Genomic DNA, 17,303 nt, shown 5'->3' with positions numbered 1-17,303 from the left:
TATTATTCGTATTAATTTTATTTATCTACAAACTAATTGTAAGATATGAAAGATTTTTAACGCTAATGTAAGATAATACTTGTCTATTTATGTTATTTATTTTATCTTAGTTAGAATTGTAAATAAATCACGAATCGTTTAACCACTACATTCGTGAATGATTAAAATACACATGTGTGTGTGTGTGTGTGTGTGTATATGTATTTATCGATTGAGCAACAAACTTGTGTTTGCTTGTGACAACCGTATCTCGTTAGACTCGATTGTATAATCTCAAGAGAAATTGCACGTGAGATAGATAGATCATTTCAAAAGATAGTTAAAAAAAAAAAAAAATTGCCATTGTTAATAACAACAACACAACGAAAAAAAAGTTAAAAGTTTGTTATAAAAAAAAAAAAAAAACATGTGTGCAGATCACACGTGTTAGAAGTGAAACCTTCAAAAATCTAAGTTTCAAGAGTAAGATAATTGTAGGATTTATTTATTATAATATTATTGCCATATATAATAAAGGTCACCGGTATGGTCTCTGAGTGGAATAGTTGATAAAAAGTACACTTTTCCAAATTCAAGCAATAAAAATCGTGGCCCTTGCATAGCGGCCCGTCGCTCCGTTGCCTATCCGTATACAGGCTCCGTTGCCTCGCCATCTACCGGTTCGTTGTCTGAACCACCCATTTCTTTTCAAATCACTCCCTATTCTACAGAAGTTTTCACTTCAAAAAGATTAGAAAAGAATCGCGATATTGGTTTCCGACATGCAAAGTGCAACTACGTGTTGTTCCTTGTTTTCGTGAATATATCACACGACAGCAACAGTTTAAATTTTTAACTTTTTTAAATATTCGGATTTTTTCTCTAAGTTTTCCGTTTTTTATGTATAAATATATGTTCATATTAAGAGACTGTGTGTACATTACTAACAAAATTGTTCTTTGTCTAAAATAAAGTCGTAATTTTGATCCAATTAGGGACCCTTTAGGAGGGACGCGCCATACGCATTGCTGGGGGACAGGAACTCGTGTAGTCACGTGATTGCGCGCGAATTATTCAACGCAACAGCTTCGATGCAACGGAAGCTGTCCCCCCAAATTTTCAGCCTAGCAATGTGTATGGCGTGTCCCTCCTATAGGGTCCCTATATCCAATATTTCAATAGCGCCACTTACTCCGTGTTTGACGACTATATCCGTCATCGCTTGATTATCGCGACACACACCAGAGCGCGCTCTGTACAGAGATCGCCACACTTAAAACTGGTTAAATACAATTTGTAGATGTTTCACTTGAACAATTACAAAACCAAACAAAAATAATAAAACTTTTTGTTTTTTTTTTTTAAACACAATTTATAGATCTTTCAGTATAAAAATTATAATTATATCATTTTTTGACATATTTTTTTGTAATTAATACTTGTTTTTCTTGACTCACAACGAATAAGAAAAAAAGAAAATAAAATACAAAAGCCAAACCAAAAAAAAAAAAATCAAAATAATAAAACCACACCTTTTAAGTCGACATAAAACTAGTCGATCATTTCCTGAGATTCTAAAAAAATAAAAATTATTATGCTAATAATAATCGATAACTATCAATTATTGTTAGATGACGCATTTAAAAACAATCTATTTATTATTATTTATGCAAATTTATCTACATTTATTTGTATTTTTTCTTCTTTTTCCTATTCGAAAGTGTGACAAATGAATTTTCACAAAAATTGAGAATAAAAAATCTTGATAGTTAACAAAATAAAAAATATATATAAGATAATTAAACAAAAACAGTAGGATGAAGTAATGAAAAGAACAAGAAAAGAACAAAAAAAGGAGAGAGAAGAAATAAAAGTTCTTTCAGAAAAAGAAATTAGGGGAAACTAGGGGAAAAAGGAAGTGGGGAAAAAAACGTGTGACATATTTAATTTAATATCATGGTATGATTAGATCAGCAATATCACGAATTTCGTTTTCTCCCAAGAGAATATGAATCAAGTCTCTCATGGTCAAATGTCGAATCGTTTCGTTGACTTTGTTAATAACGTAACTTTTGATTCCTGGTAGTATGTCTGGCTTAATAATTTCTACTATTTGCGGAGTCAGTTCTTGAAAGACCTAAAAATCAAACCAAAACAATCAAAATAACAAAATATCAAGAAAAAAAAGCCATAAAAATGATTCCAGCATACACAAGTATATAAATTATCTAGACCATAAAGTAATGTCGCTTTTTAACCTCAAAATACAAACGAATATAATTGTTCAAATAAGTTTTTATTATTAATCAATAATTAAATTAATTAATTCACATTATTAACAACCTTTTTCTATTTGGTAAGCAAAATTTTTAATATCGTAACGATAAAAATCGGTTTTTCTGATTTAAAATATTAGAAATAATTTGACATGCGTAGTAACGACCATTACTTTTCGATCCCTTTAATATATTAGGTCTACTAAGAAATTTTTTTAAAATAAAAATAAAATAATAAATTATTCATAATTTGAACAATTTATTAATTGAATTACTTTTAAATTCTTGCATTGCAACATGTTGGCAATTTGTATATTCCATTTTAGGAAACGGGGCATAACCCCTAGTGACGAAAAATTGAACTAATGTTTGTCTGAACAGACAGAATTTTCCGATAGACCTAATATACAGTGTGTGTGCGTGTGTGTGTGTGTGTCTGTGTCCATAATTTTAAAAGTGGTCTAATGTAAGTGAAAATTAAAAAAAAACAAAAAAAAAAAACAAATCTTACCTGGTTCATAAGTTTGCCAATTTCATCGCCACCCATAAAATTTTCTATGTTGAACAAAACCGATGACAGAGTAAAATCAAGATCGAGATCCTTGATATACAAACCCCTTGAAAATCCAACAACTACTGTCACTTTAAGACGAAACTCATAAATCGTTGCATTGAATGGACCAGAACCAAACAACGTAAACATGTTACCGAGTATACCGGATACGTTGTAATTACCGGTTGCATAAAGTTCCGGAAATAGAAGATTTACTGAAATTGTTGGACCAATCAGTGATAGTTTTGCACTTTCAATCAAAAATGATGATAATCCATAAATGGTTAAATCGTTGACAACTGCACTAACACTGCAAAATAAAAATACATTATTTAAAATACTAAAAAACATTAACGTAATAGAATTTCATTTTTGTTTAATAATCGTTACAATAATATTTTAGTTCAATTAATTTAAGAGGGAAAACAAAATTCTTTAATTTGTTATAGTAGTAGTTGTAAAATTATTATAATAAATGTTAATGTATTTTATTTTGAAAAATTAACTTAAAATTATTAACTTACATTAATTTATAACTATATATATATACATTTTTAAATTATTAATTTATATAATTATTTTAATAATTAAATTATAATATATTATAATAATTATTTATTACTATTACTTTATATACATATATTATTATTTATTATTATTAAATATTATTAAATTTTTTACATTATATTATATTAATATAATGTAAATTATATAATTACTATTTTTAGTATTTTTTATTATTATTATATTTTCAATTATATATTTATTATATTATTTTTATATTATATATTTTATTATTATTATATTTTTAATTATATATTAATTATATACATATTACTTATTATATTATATATTTTATTATTAATATTATCAAAAAATAAATATATAATATAAAATTAAAAATCTTTTATTACAAATTAAAACTTTAATTATACTTTGAATTACTAGTAAAAAAAAAAAAAAAAACACACACACACACAATATGTGCATCTTCCATTAAATCATCAACTAAATGAATAATTATGCTAATGTGATTTTCTTTTTATTTCTATTTTTTTCTTCTTTTCTTTTAGTTAGATAATATCGATTGATCTTTTTTTTTTTTTATTACTACGAACTTTAATTTATTACTAAAAAAAAATAAAAGTATAATATATGTACCCGTATTTTACGTTGCATAATATGAATGTTTGAGTTTAGTTGCAAAGATATTTTAGAAAGTAACAACTCGTAATTATACACATAGATATAATATGACTCTGAAATTCATTTTAAGATAAAAAAAAAAATGTTTTGCTTACTTTCCAATTTGCGGATTATCAGTGTCGAAGCGAACTTCATCGAGATGAAATGGTTCTAGCGGTGGTATATCCAATTCCGGTATACCATAACGCATTCGTGAACGAAACTTCTCAATAAATCTTCGAAGTTTAAATTCTAATCCTTTGGATGCTGCACTGTCGACTGTCCTTCGAAATATTAATGCGTATTACTCAATTTAAGTTCGAATTTGTAATATTATTATTATTAATATTATTATTATTATTATTATTATATTGCTCACTAATTCCTGTTGTTGCTCTGGTTGCATTGATCAATAAATTTCTTGGACTTTCAACTGCACTGACGACTAAAATAAAAGCAAGAACAAAAATTAATAAATAAAAAAAAATTATAAATAATAAATAATAAATAGTAAATGTTAAATAATTATATTATTGCATAAAAACCCGCAAAATTGTTTAAATTATACAATTATAATTTGATTGTATTTGAAAGCAAATAAAATGGCTGCTATATTAAGCGTTGTTAATAAGCGAGTTATGATAATATAATGTCAACCCTATAACATAATTAATATTGTAATATTAATATTGTAATAATTATTGTAATTATTAGTGTAATATTATAATATTATTATATTACAATATTATAATATTATAAAATATTGTAATATAAGTATAATATTGTAATATATATTATTATATATATTGCAATATTGTAATACAATATTATTAATATATATATATAAATATTATGTGTATAAATAATATTGTGTGTATGTAATAATATGTATAAATAATATAAATGTAATAATAAATGTAATATTAATTATTATGTTAATAAAAAATATAAATAAAAATCAATTGTTACATATTGATTTTTATTAATTTATTTTAATAAATATGAATGTGAAAATGAATTATGTGATTTTGTATGTACAAAATATACAACCAAATGTCACGTGATTTGTTTACTTAATTAGTTTGTAACATATCTTGATTGATATGTTCGATAGATCGATATTTGTAAATTATACCTTTGTTGTTACTTATTATTTTATTTAATCGTTTATTTTTTATTCCCTTACGAAATCTACAAAAATTATCTACTTGAACGGTTACAATAAAAAAAAAGAGGCTACTGCTGCGAAAAATGCCACTTACCAACATGCAATTTTGCGTGATCAATTGCATTGACTTATTGCAAAATAATTATCTAACATGGATATAATAATTGAATGATTTAACTTTTCAAATTATTAACAAACAATTCAATTGCAAGTTAAATTGTTTAATGTATATAATAGAGAAAATAATTTCTAACAATTGTGATGGTATCATTTTGTTTCCAGGTGTTTTTGAAGTGTACTCTTCAAGTTGAAGTTTGAAGTAAAATTCTTTAGAATGGGGGGTGGTGATTTGTAAAAAAGTGAACAAAATTCCATGGATTCAGCCTAAGAGAGAATGAGATAGAAGACAGTATGCAATTTGTTTCTTATTTCAATTTACGAGTCTACGAAAAATTTAATCAATGCACATGAATCTACTAAAAGTTCAGTCAATGCACAAATGTACGAAAAAAAATTTGTTCAATTTAAGAGAATCAATGAACTACGAAGAAATTCGTCAATGCACGAGTCTACAAAAAGTTCAGTCAATGTTTATTGATCATTGACGAATTTCTTTGTAGATTCATTGAAATTTTGTTCAAAATGCACAAGTCCTCGATCATTGACGAATTTCTTCGTAGACTCATTGAAATTTTTTTGAAAAACGCAAGTTCTTCGATCATTGACTAATTTCTTTGTAGATTCATTGAATATTTTTTCAAAATGCAAGTCCTTGGATCATTGACTAATTTCTTCGTAGACTCATTGAACTTTTGTAAAGATCAAATTTTAAATAATAACCCATGCCATTTTACTTCTAACACGTGTGATCTGCACACGTGATATTTTCATTTTTATTTGAATTATTTTGCAATAATTATCAATGATTCTTTTTAACCCAAAAACTTTGAATTTTTTTTTCTTTTTTGATTTGTTATTTTCATTCAATTTAAATAAAAAAAAAAAAAAAAAAAATGGATGAAAGCAAAATTACGCAAATTACATGCGCAAACACCCACTCACACACAAAGCTGATCGTTTTATTCAGCACGTATTTCTGTTTGTATAAAAGTGGTTGGTGGGTAGGGGTGGGTTGGGATTATTTTATAAGCCGTCCTTTTTTTTTTTTTTTTTTTCAATCATAATACACGTAACATACTGTAATCCGTAGCGGTATCAGTCACGCGATGCAACAGGTCTTTCTGTCGTTTCACGACTCTGGTTACTGCAACAGATAGTTGCACCTTTGACTCGACTATTTGGGTCGTTATCTTTGACTAAAAATAATAAATCAAAATCTATATGTATAATATATAATATATATTATATATACATATATTTATATATATATGCATGGGGTGTTTCCACGTGGTCAAATCAAACCACTTTTGATCCTGGATTCCTTTTTAAATTGATTAAAACATTTTTTCTTTATCATTTTCAACTTCATTAAAAACCATTCTGAGAATTACAGATGAATAATTTTCTAATCGTTTATGAATGACTAATTTATCTCTAACACGAACGTGATATGAAAAAACTGACCAATCACATGTACGTTTTAACAAACAAATAAAAAAAAACTATTAACGTTTGTAGGAAGTATAATTTATAATATAACAGTGTAAAAAAAAAAAAAAGAAAAAAAAAAAGAAAATGGTATGAGTAATCGATAGATATGTACGTGTGTTAATAAGAATCTTCCATTTCTTTTTTTATTCTACACACGTAATTATTTTTTATCATTAAAGAAGTCAAGATAGATATAAAGGGATAAAAGTTCAATATTTTTATGAATAATAAATAATTGTTATCGAATGACTTTTTTTACTATTATAATATAACTGTCAACTTAAAAAACAAAGAAAAATTTTAAAAAAAATTAAATACATGCTTGACATTCCAACTTTTATACGCATTTATTACTTATTATTATATCATACGAAAGAAAAGTATAATTTTAAGATCAATAACAATAATTGCCATTAATTTTTTTTACTATTTATAATATATATAGAGAGAGAGAGAGAAAATTAAATGAAATTTATACGTATTAAAAATTAATTTTAGAAATTTCTTATTTCAATGATTTATATATCTCAAAATACTATTGAAAATTATTTTATCTACTTATCGGTAGTTAAAACTAGTTTTACTGTACAACACAGTAATAGTAAATGTGTAGGTATCGAACTATCAGATAAATGTGACTACGTAACTTTTATATAGAGTAAATATATATATATAAGATTATTTACTATTTTCTGCATTCCAAATAGTTCAAAGAACATTTTATTTATAATAATAACAAAAAAAAATATATATATATAATTTATAAGATAATATTATTATTATTATTATTATATATATATATATATATATATATATATATATATTATTAAAATAATATAATATAAAATATAAAATATATATATAAATATATTATAAAATAAAATAATGTACTATATATAATATTATTAAATATATAATATATAATTTATAAAATAATAATATTATTATATATATAATAAATAAAAATATAAAATATATAAATATATTAAAATAAAATAATATAATACAATATATAAGCCGTTTAGTGCACACATATCGATTAACTCCATAAAACAAAAAGTTGAGAAATGCGATGAATTAATGTATATTGTTGTATTACTTATTATTCAATGGCCAAAATAATTTTGCCATTTAATGGTGTTAATCTTTATTATTCAGGAAAGTTATTATAAATATAAAAAGTTATGACTATACAAAGTGCTTTAACACTTAAATTTAAAATTTTTTAAAAAGTGGAGTTCATCGATGTGTACACTGTGTGTATGTGAACGGCTCATATATTATAATATTATTAAAAATAATATTATAAAATTATATATGTATATATAGATAATAATTAGAAATAAAATAAGATAAATAAGAACTTACGAAAATTGGTAGCACTAGAAGCAACATTTTCAATGCCACCTAAAATAATCGAAGGCACAGATTCGTTTGGTTGTCCTAGGGTTTGATCCGCAATTATCCATATCAATAATGGAAATATTATAAATAATCTTCCAATCATTTTTGATCGCATGATAACTATAACAATATTCGTTGTCACTTTTGATTATAATCAAACGTAAAATCTCACGTTTATTATGATCCCAAAAACTCCAATACTCTTTTCCTTTTTATTATTATCACAATGAAATGAAATGAAATGAGATCAAAATGATATAAAAAATATTTTTATAAAATCGATAACGTGTGAATCAAAGATATCAATTGAAAAACGTGTGTATTAGTACATGTATTTATATAAAGATCGGTTAGAATGAGATGTAATAACAAAACAAACAAAAAGTATAGTATGAAAAGACCTTGCTTAGTATTACAAGTACTCGTGATTGGTGTAACGTGTTACGATGGCAAACGCATATGATGTTCTCTCGAAAGTTTCCAATTCGATACTGCGTTCGTTGCCGATCTCTGTAAACGTTCTTACTGTCTCGTTATTTTGTCTCCCGCTCGAAATTACGTAGAGGTAGTTATGGGTCGCATATATATATATATATATATATATATATATATTGTTTATAGTATAGTACGCTTGATGAAAGCAAAACGAGATATTAATAGCAGTCAAACTGCATGTGAGCCAATCTTATAAATAAGAATTATGATGTTTAGATAATTACATAGATAGATAATAAGATAAATGGATACATTATAGATTAAAAATGGTAAAATTGTTTTATCAATATTGTATTTTATTCTTTATTAATTTTTAGATTTTTTTTATAACGTTAAGCCCACACAACTTGTATTGATGGTGTGTGTATTTGTGTTTGTAACAAAATCTGGAATTAAATTTAAATTAGTATTTTTATTAATTGGTTTTATATATTATTTCTTTTATTATTTATATATAATTATATTGATAATATTATATATTGTATACAATATATATACAAACAAAAAATAAAAAACAAAATGCAAAATTACAAAAACTCTGATTTATATATATATTATAATTATAATATATAATTATATTATTAATATTATATATATATAATATATTATATTACAATATTATAATAATATTATATTATATTATATTACAATATTATAATTATATTATAATATTATATATATTAATAATATAATTTATAATATAATATTATTATTATTTGATTATACATTTGGTTTCAAACACAAATTTTTAAAATAGTAATTTTTACTTTTTTTTTAATCTTTGTAACCATCCAATATTATAAATTTAATATTGTTCTATTAAAATATAATAAAAACAATTACAATTTTTTTCTTTTCAATTTTTTTAAACTAATATACACACTAATATAATGTATTACAAAATATATAATATAATAATAATTGTTTTGGTTTGTATTTTTTTTTTTTTTTTTTTTAATGACAAATCAAAGATAAATGAAAACAATGTGAGAAAGGAAAACAATAAAAAAAAAAAAAATAAAAAATATCAATGGAAAATTGAGAGAACTGTGTTGACCATTACGGAAATCCATTGTATTTTTACACAATTTAATCTCGTTGTTGCGTAAAATCTATTTGCATCGTCCTCTTTTGTTTTCAGAAGACAAACTCAAAGCTAGAACCGTGTTACGTTGAATTCCAAGTAAAAAATAAAAAAAAAAAACCCTCTTCCTTTTATCACCATATATTGAAATAAATGTTATCATTTTGTTGTTGTTGAAATTAATTTAATATTACTCATTACCATTAATCGTTGCAATTATTCTAATTTCTAATCAGTTTTACGAATAACGATCGATTACGCATAATTTTCAGATTTATGAAGTACAAGTTGTAATTAGGATAAAAACGAATTCTATATATTGCACGAGTTGCAAAACTCGTATGATTTAAATTCTAATTTGTAATCGAGTAAGCCTTAAACTTGTTGATTCATCACATAACGTTAATATCCTACAAGAAACTAATAGTTTAATTAGGTCAAGTTATGCAGGAAGCTTTAATCGACTCACAAGGATACGAAATTGTGTACATTTAGTTTGAATAATTTGAATGTTAATGTTAAAAATAAAAAAATAAAAAAAAAACAAAATACAAAATTACAAAAACTTTGATATTCGTAAATTATATTTTAATAATAACATTAAATATATATTATCTAACAGTTATTTGTAATATTTATTTAAAATTGGTTTTTTATTTTGTTGTTATTTTTACGAACGATTAGATGATAGAAATGGTTTCAAATAAAATATATATGGTGGAAATTTTTGAGATTTGAGATAAACTGTTATGGCTTCCTTGCTGTTACTGGTTTAAAAGTTGACGGAGAGTTCAACAGAGTACAAGATAAAATCGTTAGAATCGTTAGAACGGTAATAGATAAAAACTTTCTCAGTGAAATCTTAAAAGAATGTTTTAGCCATTCGTTAACTCAACTCTCACTTGATGCGTTCCGTGGTATGTATTTTGATACGTTAACAAAGAACAATTTATTTAACAATACATCAATTAATTCTCACATATATATATATATATATATATTTATATTTAATAAATAAAATAATAAATGAATTTAATTCATGCAAAATTTTAACAATATTGCTTTTCTTATATCGTTTATTAAAATATATTATATTAATGTTTATCTAATATATTTATAATTTAATTAATAAATTTTATATTCGAATAAATAATTTATAGTATATAAAAATATATATTATATAGTATTATATATAGTATTTATATTATATATATAATATAGTACAGTATAGTATATATAATACAAATTATAATATATAATATAATTTATTAATAATATAATTTAATAAATATTAAATAGTATTATATAGTATTTATATTATACAGTATAGTGTAATTATAATAATATAATTTAAATAATTTAGTTGTATATTTAATCAACTGTAAAAAATACTCGCCATACGTACAAATTAACTTTCTCTATCTCACTTCACTTCTATACGCTTTCCACTTATGGTAACTGGTAATACAGTACCCAGACATATATATATAAATTCTTTAAATAATAAAATAAACAAAAAACTCGTCAGACAGTGTGTTTAAATAGAAAAACAACATTCTTATATTCTTCTTATAGAAACACGTAATAGATATTTAAGTTTTGATTATTCTTTTTCTTTCTTGAGACAATTATACATAGGTGTTCGTCGTGTGCGTTGAAAAGTCATCGACTTTCACTGCTTGTCATTTTCTCTTTTACAATTTGTTCTATATACTTGTTTTTTTTTCACTCTTAGACCAAAAATATATCATTCAGATCATTTATGATATTTTATAGAAAATAAAATGATAATATTTGATAATATATATATCCCTTATTTGTATTAATTCAAATTGCAATATATTTTATCACACACGTAATGAAACAAACAAAAATGTAATTATACATATCGTTAAAGTGTATTTTATATCGAGTTTAAAATTCCTCGATGATATACGATAGAAGAAGATGCAACTTGAATAATGTATTAATTTTTTATTAGCATGGTAATTTTTTGTTTGTTCTTCTAGGAAAGAAACTTTTCTAAGTAAAAGCAAACGTTGAACAAATTCTTCAATTTTTTTCTTCTTTTTTTATTTTATTTTATTTTTTTTTATTTAAAAGCATTTATACATATATATATATATATATATATATATATATAAAAAGAGAGAAAAATTAGACAAATGTTTTTATTATTTTTCTTTCATATTTCTTTTTAAAATTACTTATTAAACATTTAATAATAAAAAATACAAATGAATTATTGTTAAATCGTATATGTTCTTGTGAAAAAATATCATTTATGCAACACGCGCATTTCGATACGTCAATTGAATATGAAAATGTGCTACGATGAAGATTACCAAAATGTATTTACTTATCGAACATTATTTTTTTATTAACTTTGCTTTACATTTTGTTTGTAATATCAACATTTTATTTGATATTTAATTTTAAAGAAATTTTTCTTTACTTTATAATACAAAATATTATTACAAATTATATATAATATTATATAATATATGTAATATAAATTATATATATATATATATATATAATTATTATTTTATATATTCATTTAAAACCCCCCCAAAAAAATTATTAAAAACTTAACATTTTATTTTGAATTATTTATAATAACTTGAATAATAATAATAATAATAATAAGTAAAGTAAAGTACCAGAGTAAAGTAAATTTGATGAATATTAAATAACAAGTATAATAATAATTATTAAAAAATAATATTTTTCTTATTTGTTATCGTCAAAATTTGGCAATCTAAAGAATAATATCGAAACAATAAAATATTGATGATACCTTGACATACTTGAATTATATGAGACGCATGATGTATACAAATGGACATCTTTATTTTACTTTCGGCAGGTAAACCAAAATAAATTTTTCATAAAATCGTTGATGGTAATGGACGTGTGTTGAAAAAAAAAAAAAAAAACAAACAAAGTCAAATTTCCAAATAAATCATCGTACTTTGAATTATCGCTAATATCTGATTGTCCTTTTTTTATCTTGAAACTATTTAATATTCATTCATGACATATGTGTGTTGTGTTTTTTTTTTTGTTACGACATTTACGTTAAAGGATTTTTTTTTCTTCATCTGATTCATCCCAATCATTATTATGTTTGAAAACATTTGAAATCGATGATTCACATTTTACGATTAAATTAAATATCACACGCATACATACTAACATAATGTGGTAAATTAGTTATATATATGAAATTTATTAAGAAATTTTCCATTCATCTGGAATATTTTGTTTATTGTAATTTTTTATTTAATATCGTTATATTAATTAATACATGGCAGTATAATTGCTAAAAAAAAAAAAATATATATATATTCTGTAATTCAACGTGATTTTCTTATTAAAAAATTATACATATTTATTATTCAACAAGTCAACTATTACAGTTTAATGAAAATACAAAGAGAAGACTTGTAGTTTTTGTACAATTTACATTTCATTTTGTATATATAAAAATAATATGATTTTCCGACTATATTAATCGAGACGTCAATGAAAAATTAAAAAATTTCTATTACATAAAAGAAATACTTATTGTAAATGAATGTTATGATTCGATACATCATTAGGAGATCTATCAGCTTCTAAATAACTTTCAATAGTCTCTTCTTCATCATTTCCTTCTTGTACATGTTCAATTTTAGATGTAAAATGTATAATACTATATAAAAATGAAAAAAGAAAAAGTTAGTAATATAATGATTATTTTAAATGAAAGAGAAACGCGATTATAAATGTTACTTACGAGATCAATAAAAGGACCATAATTTGAGTAGTAAATGTTAACCAATAAATGGAACTAGGAACTGTGTTAATTGTTAAATTATAAAGTTGAGAATATAAAATACCACTGAAGAGAGGTACAGCATTATCGCAAACAGATAACATAGCGAATACTTTACCTAAATCATATGTTTTCAATTACAAATATTTGATTGCATATTAATAAAATATATATTACAATTATAAATACCTCTTTCTTCTATAGGAACAAGCTTAGAAGTCATTGATCTTAATACTGGTGCAACGATAGGTCCTAAAGCTGCCACAGCCGCTCCTTAAAAAGAAAAAAAGTCAATCTAATAAATTGTTCAAATATAAAAACATTATAAATATCACATACCAACATAAAATAATTGTGGTATAGTAGCTAAAGCAAAAATAACTCTGCCACTTGCATGTGCTATAGCACCAACTGCAACGATTAAAGTATCCCTCATTCCAATTAATTTACTCATCGTAGGAACACCAATAAGCATAGCTAGAAATAAATGATATGTTTTTCATTAAGATTCTTTGAAAAACCAAAGAATTAATAAATATTAATTATTATTAGAATTTATATGACTAACCTATTACAAAAAGTGTAGATAAAAATGTTTTAAATTTACTAAAGTCTGTAACATCCCATTTAAACTTTAGTTGTGTATAAAGATAGCTCATAGGTTTTTCATCTCTTTGGAAAGTGTAAAAAGTCATTGCTAATAATAAAATCCAAAGATAAGCTCTTCCATGATTTTCTCTTCTTCTCGTTAACGTTTTAATTGTTTCTTCTACATGCTTTTTGTCAAAGAAATCTGTGAAAGGATTATTGTTCGATATTTCTTGCCTTTGTTGGGTTTGCCATTCAAGATTTAGAAAAGAATAGATAATAGCAATCACGAGTAGAGTAGCATTTATTGTAAACATTATTCCATGAGATGAATTTACGACATTTGTGAATAGATAAGAACCCAAAGCTACACCTAAAAAAAAAGTAGATTAAAATAATATAACAAAAATATTGTTTTTTACAAGGAAACAAAATCAAATCAAATAAAACAATTTTTAATTTAATCTTACCGGTAGGCATAGTACTAAGATAAATAATATCGAGTATAGTGATCCTTAGAGTCCTTTTTGTAACTGTTGTTATATCCGATATGTATGAAAAACAACTGGCAAATATAACAACGTCTCCTCCAAGCATTGCCGATGGTAAACTCGCGGTATATATCACCATGTTTAAATTCCAAGAACTAATAAACGAATTAACGATCACCATAAAAGAATATAGAAATTTACCGATCAATCCTATAATCAATGGTAATTTTCTACCGTGTCTGTCACTCCAATTTCCAAAAAACAATGCTAAAATGATCGGTACTACGTGACCAGCAATATTGTTCCATTGATGAAATTCCGATACAGTTATCTAAAAGAAAAAAATGATATAATTTAATTAATTAATAATATATTTGTATTTTTTTTTCTTTTTTTTTGGAAATAATAACTCACTTGAACTTCAGTTTTTAAAGTTTTGTTAGACTTTAAATCTGCACATATCTCTGCTGATAAATTGTGATCTACTCTGCAAGCTTTGTATATAAAAAAATCTTGTTCCACTACCGAAGTTATCATAAAAGCCATCATATAAAGCCACATTGTTGGTTCCACCGATATTAATCTTATCCATTGGAAATATTTAGTGAAAAATTTGCAACTTGTCTTACAATTCGTCGACACCATCTGTAAAATTTTGATTTCAATTTAAAGAACCTGAGAAAATTTGTTTGTTTGTTTTATTTCCTTTGAATTTGTATTCATCTATGAAACTTGCTCAATATATTGATTTCATAACAATTTTATCTCTACTTCATTTTTATCTCTAATAAATTCTACAAAAGATAATATTTTGATTAAAATATATATATATATATATACAACATTGAAATTAATAATTTAATTCTAAACACAAAATATGTGGAGATTATTATTATTAAATTATTTTATTATTAAAATAAAAAATAAAAAGGAAAAATATAAATTCTTACTTTGAATTCTATGTCTTCCATGTTCATTCTTCCATTTATTTATGCACCTAAAGCAAAATATTGTATCAAAGATTCACATACAGACGTACATATCCAATTCTGCAAATATAGCTGTTTTAAAAAAATAGTTTAACAGTTCTCCAATTACATATTCTTACATTCACATTCTTCTCGTCCATTTAAATGAAAATTATCAAGTTGACTTGTTAATATGATACATGTGTTACTTATTATCTTTCTTCAATGTCTTATTATGTGTGACCGATTTATAACTAATTTTATAATTACTTTTTGTTCTTAAATCAACAACTCTTATCACGACTGTTAAGTATATGGCAATCGATAAATAAAAAAAATAGCATTGAATAACAATATTTTTTCATAATCTTTAACTAGATAAATCTCTCTTTTTGTATGTATATATATATGTAGTATCATAAAAATCATTTAATTAATTAATAAATATAATTACAATGCTTGTAATTATTATTACACATTATTGAAAAATTTATTTATTTAAGAAGTGTTTCAGATTTACCCCAGATAATCTTTTTCTTTCTTCTCACTGACATTTTAAGTATCATTATTGCTATCATTTTTTATTATTTATTCTGTTCGTCTTAGCAGACTTTTTAAAAGTTGCTAGTATAATAGACTTTCTTTTGTTATTTGTCTTTACCATTTTTTTTTTTTTTCATAAGATTCACATGTTATTATTTATAATTTTCTAAGAATGGAATAAATTTGTTGGAATGTGTATTTAACGAATTAACCTCTTTTTTATGTACATTTCTATTATCTATTTAATTCATTCCATTTATAAATTAACATCATTGTAAGATGTAGTAAAACAAGTTAAGATGAAAAACGTCAAACACAATATAACATTATGTGTATATGAATGAATCAACAACAAGATAAAATAATCTATTTGCGCAATTAAATCACATATGATAACAAAAATAAGTTTTCTCACAAAATTCTTTTTCTACCATTTAAAAAACTATTCGATAATAATGTTAAATTGCTGCTTAAAATTGAGGTTATGATTATCAGCTGAGTGCTGCCATCCTCGAATGATAAAAACTTTTTCAAAATAAGAAGCACGAGGATTGCTAGCAAAGTTTTTGGCGGGTAAAACGTTATCAAATATTTAATAATTATTATAAATAAATGATATATAATAAATATAAATAAAATTAATGTATGACAAATTTTAGCATATTTCTCAATCATTATAATCTGTAAATAGAATTATTTTGTTAATGGTTTGTTAAAAATATATCATTTACATAGAAACTAAAGTTCATAGTTTTTAAATAAAACTTAAGTTAATTCACTTCAAGTTCAATGAATTATCACGTGATTTACGTTACTCTTAAAAAACAAATACTGTACCCTAATAATCACACAAATAAATCACTCTTAATCATTTATAACCTCTTCAGATAAAACTAATTCACAGCGTGTATGTACAAATATATATACATAAAAGTATATATATGTGTAAATATATGCATATATACATACCTAGTAATATGTAGTTCATTTATTATTCAATTAAATTGATTAAAATCTCAAATCAATATATTCTCTGATCAATTTATTTACAAAAGAAAATGTTCCATCTTATTGCATCACATCGACGATAATTATCTTTATTTATTTTTTTATGATCTATCATTAATACCCATATATA

The 17,303-nt window shown here is 23.5% G+C and overlaps 2 protein-coding genes across 10 annotated transcripts; both read right to left on the bottom strand.

The window, feature by feature from the left end:
- Positions 1 to 1,852: 1,852 nt before the first annotated feature.
- LOC107072782 (uncharacterized) lies at positions 1,853 to 8,736 on the bottom strand. 4 transcript variants are annotated; one of them, XM_015332982.2, is made up of 7 exons: positions 8,578 to 8,736; positions 8,141 to 8,296; positions 6,360 to 6,425; positions 4,373 to 4,438; positions 4,110 to 4,272; positions 2,767 to 3,118; positions 1,853 to 2,116 (listed from the first exon to the last, which is right to left on the bottom strand). In XM_015332982.2, the coding sequence occupies exons 2-7, from the start codon at positions 8,289 to 8,291 to the stop codon at positions 1,934 to 1,936; spliced, it is 981 nt and encodes a 326-aa protein (XP_015188468.2). In that variant the 5' UTR covers positions 8,292 to 8,296; positions 8,578 to 8,736; the 3' UTR covers positions 1,853 to 1,933. The 4 variants fall into 4 exon arrangements, with proteins under 4 accessions (XP_015188468.2, XP_015188467.2, XP_015188470.2 ...); XM_015332981.2 differs by having other exon boundaries at positions 8,141 to 8,693; XM_015332984.2 differs by having other exon boundaries at positions 6,360 to 6,477; positions 8,141 to 8,692.
- Positions 8,737 to 13,123: 4,387 nt separating this feature from the next.
- Positions 13,124 to 17,271, bottom strand: LOC107072789 (putative peptidoglycan muropeptide transporter SLC46). 6 transcript variants are annotated; one of them, XM_015332999.2, is made up of 9 exons: positions 17,135 to 17,271; positions 15,605 to 15,651; positions 15,069 to 15,299; positions 14,634 to 14,985; positions 14,144 to 14,536; positions 13,915 to 14,052; positions 13,765 to 13,848; positions 13,537 to 13,693; positions 13,124 to 13,452 (listed from the first exon to the last, which is right to left on the bottom strand). In XM_015332999.2, the coding sequence occupies exons 2-9, from the start codon at positions 15,629 to 15,631 to the stop codon at positions 13,323 to 13,325; spliced, it is 1,512 nt and encodes a 503-aa protein (XP_015188485.1). In that variant the 5' UTR covers positions 15,632 to 15,651; positions 17,135 to 17,271; the 3' UTR covers positions 13,124 to 13,322. The 6 variants fall into 6 exon arrangements, with proteins under 6 accessions (XP_015188485.1, XP_015188484.1, XP_089025957.1 ...); XM_015332998.2 differs by lacking the exon at positions 17,135 to 17,271 and adding an exon at positions 15,763 to 17,042; XM_089169831.1 differs by lacking the exon at positions 17,135 to 17,271 and adding an exon at positions 16,143 to 17,042.
- Between the last annotated feature and the right edge of the window lie 32 nt (positions 17,272 to 17,303).

Source organism: Polistes dominula, unplaced genomic scaffold (genome assembly GCF_049000335.1).
Source record: "Polistes dominula isolate Pdom_NZ unplaced genomic scaffold, Pdom_raw_medaka contig_49, whole genome shotgun sequence".
Taxonomy (NCBI): Eukaryota; Metazoa; Arthropoda; class Insecta; order Hymenoptera; family Vespidae; genus Polistes; species Polistes dominula.
This window is presented reverse-complemented; position numbering and strand designations above follow the sequence as displayed.

Coding starts and splice junctions, on each gene's coding strand:
- LOC107072782 (XM_015332982.2), bottom strand. CDS start 8,291: ATGCGATCAAAAATGATTGGAAGATTATTTATAATATTTCCATTATTG. Junction 6,426..8,140: donor TTCTAGTGCTACCAATTTTC/GTAAGTTCTTAT, acceptor TATCTGTTGCAG/TAACCAGAGTCGTGAAACGA. Junction 2,117..2,766: donor TTGGCAAACTTATGAACCAG/GTAAGATTTGTT, acceptor TTTGATTTTTAG/GTCTTTCAAGAACTGACTCC.
- LOC107072789 (XM_015332999.2), bottom strand. CDS start 15,631: ATGAACATGGAAGACATAGAATTCAAA. Junction 14,053..14,143: donor ATCTACACTTTTTGTAATAG/GTTAGTCATATA, acceptor ATTTATTTCTAG/CTATGCTTATTGGTGTTCCT. Junction 13,453..13,536: donor ATGGTCCTTTTATTGATCTC/GTAAGTAACATT, acceptor ATTTTTATATAG/TATTATACATTTTACATCTA.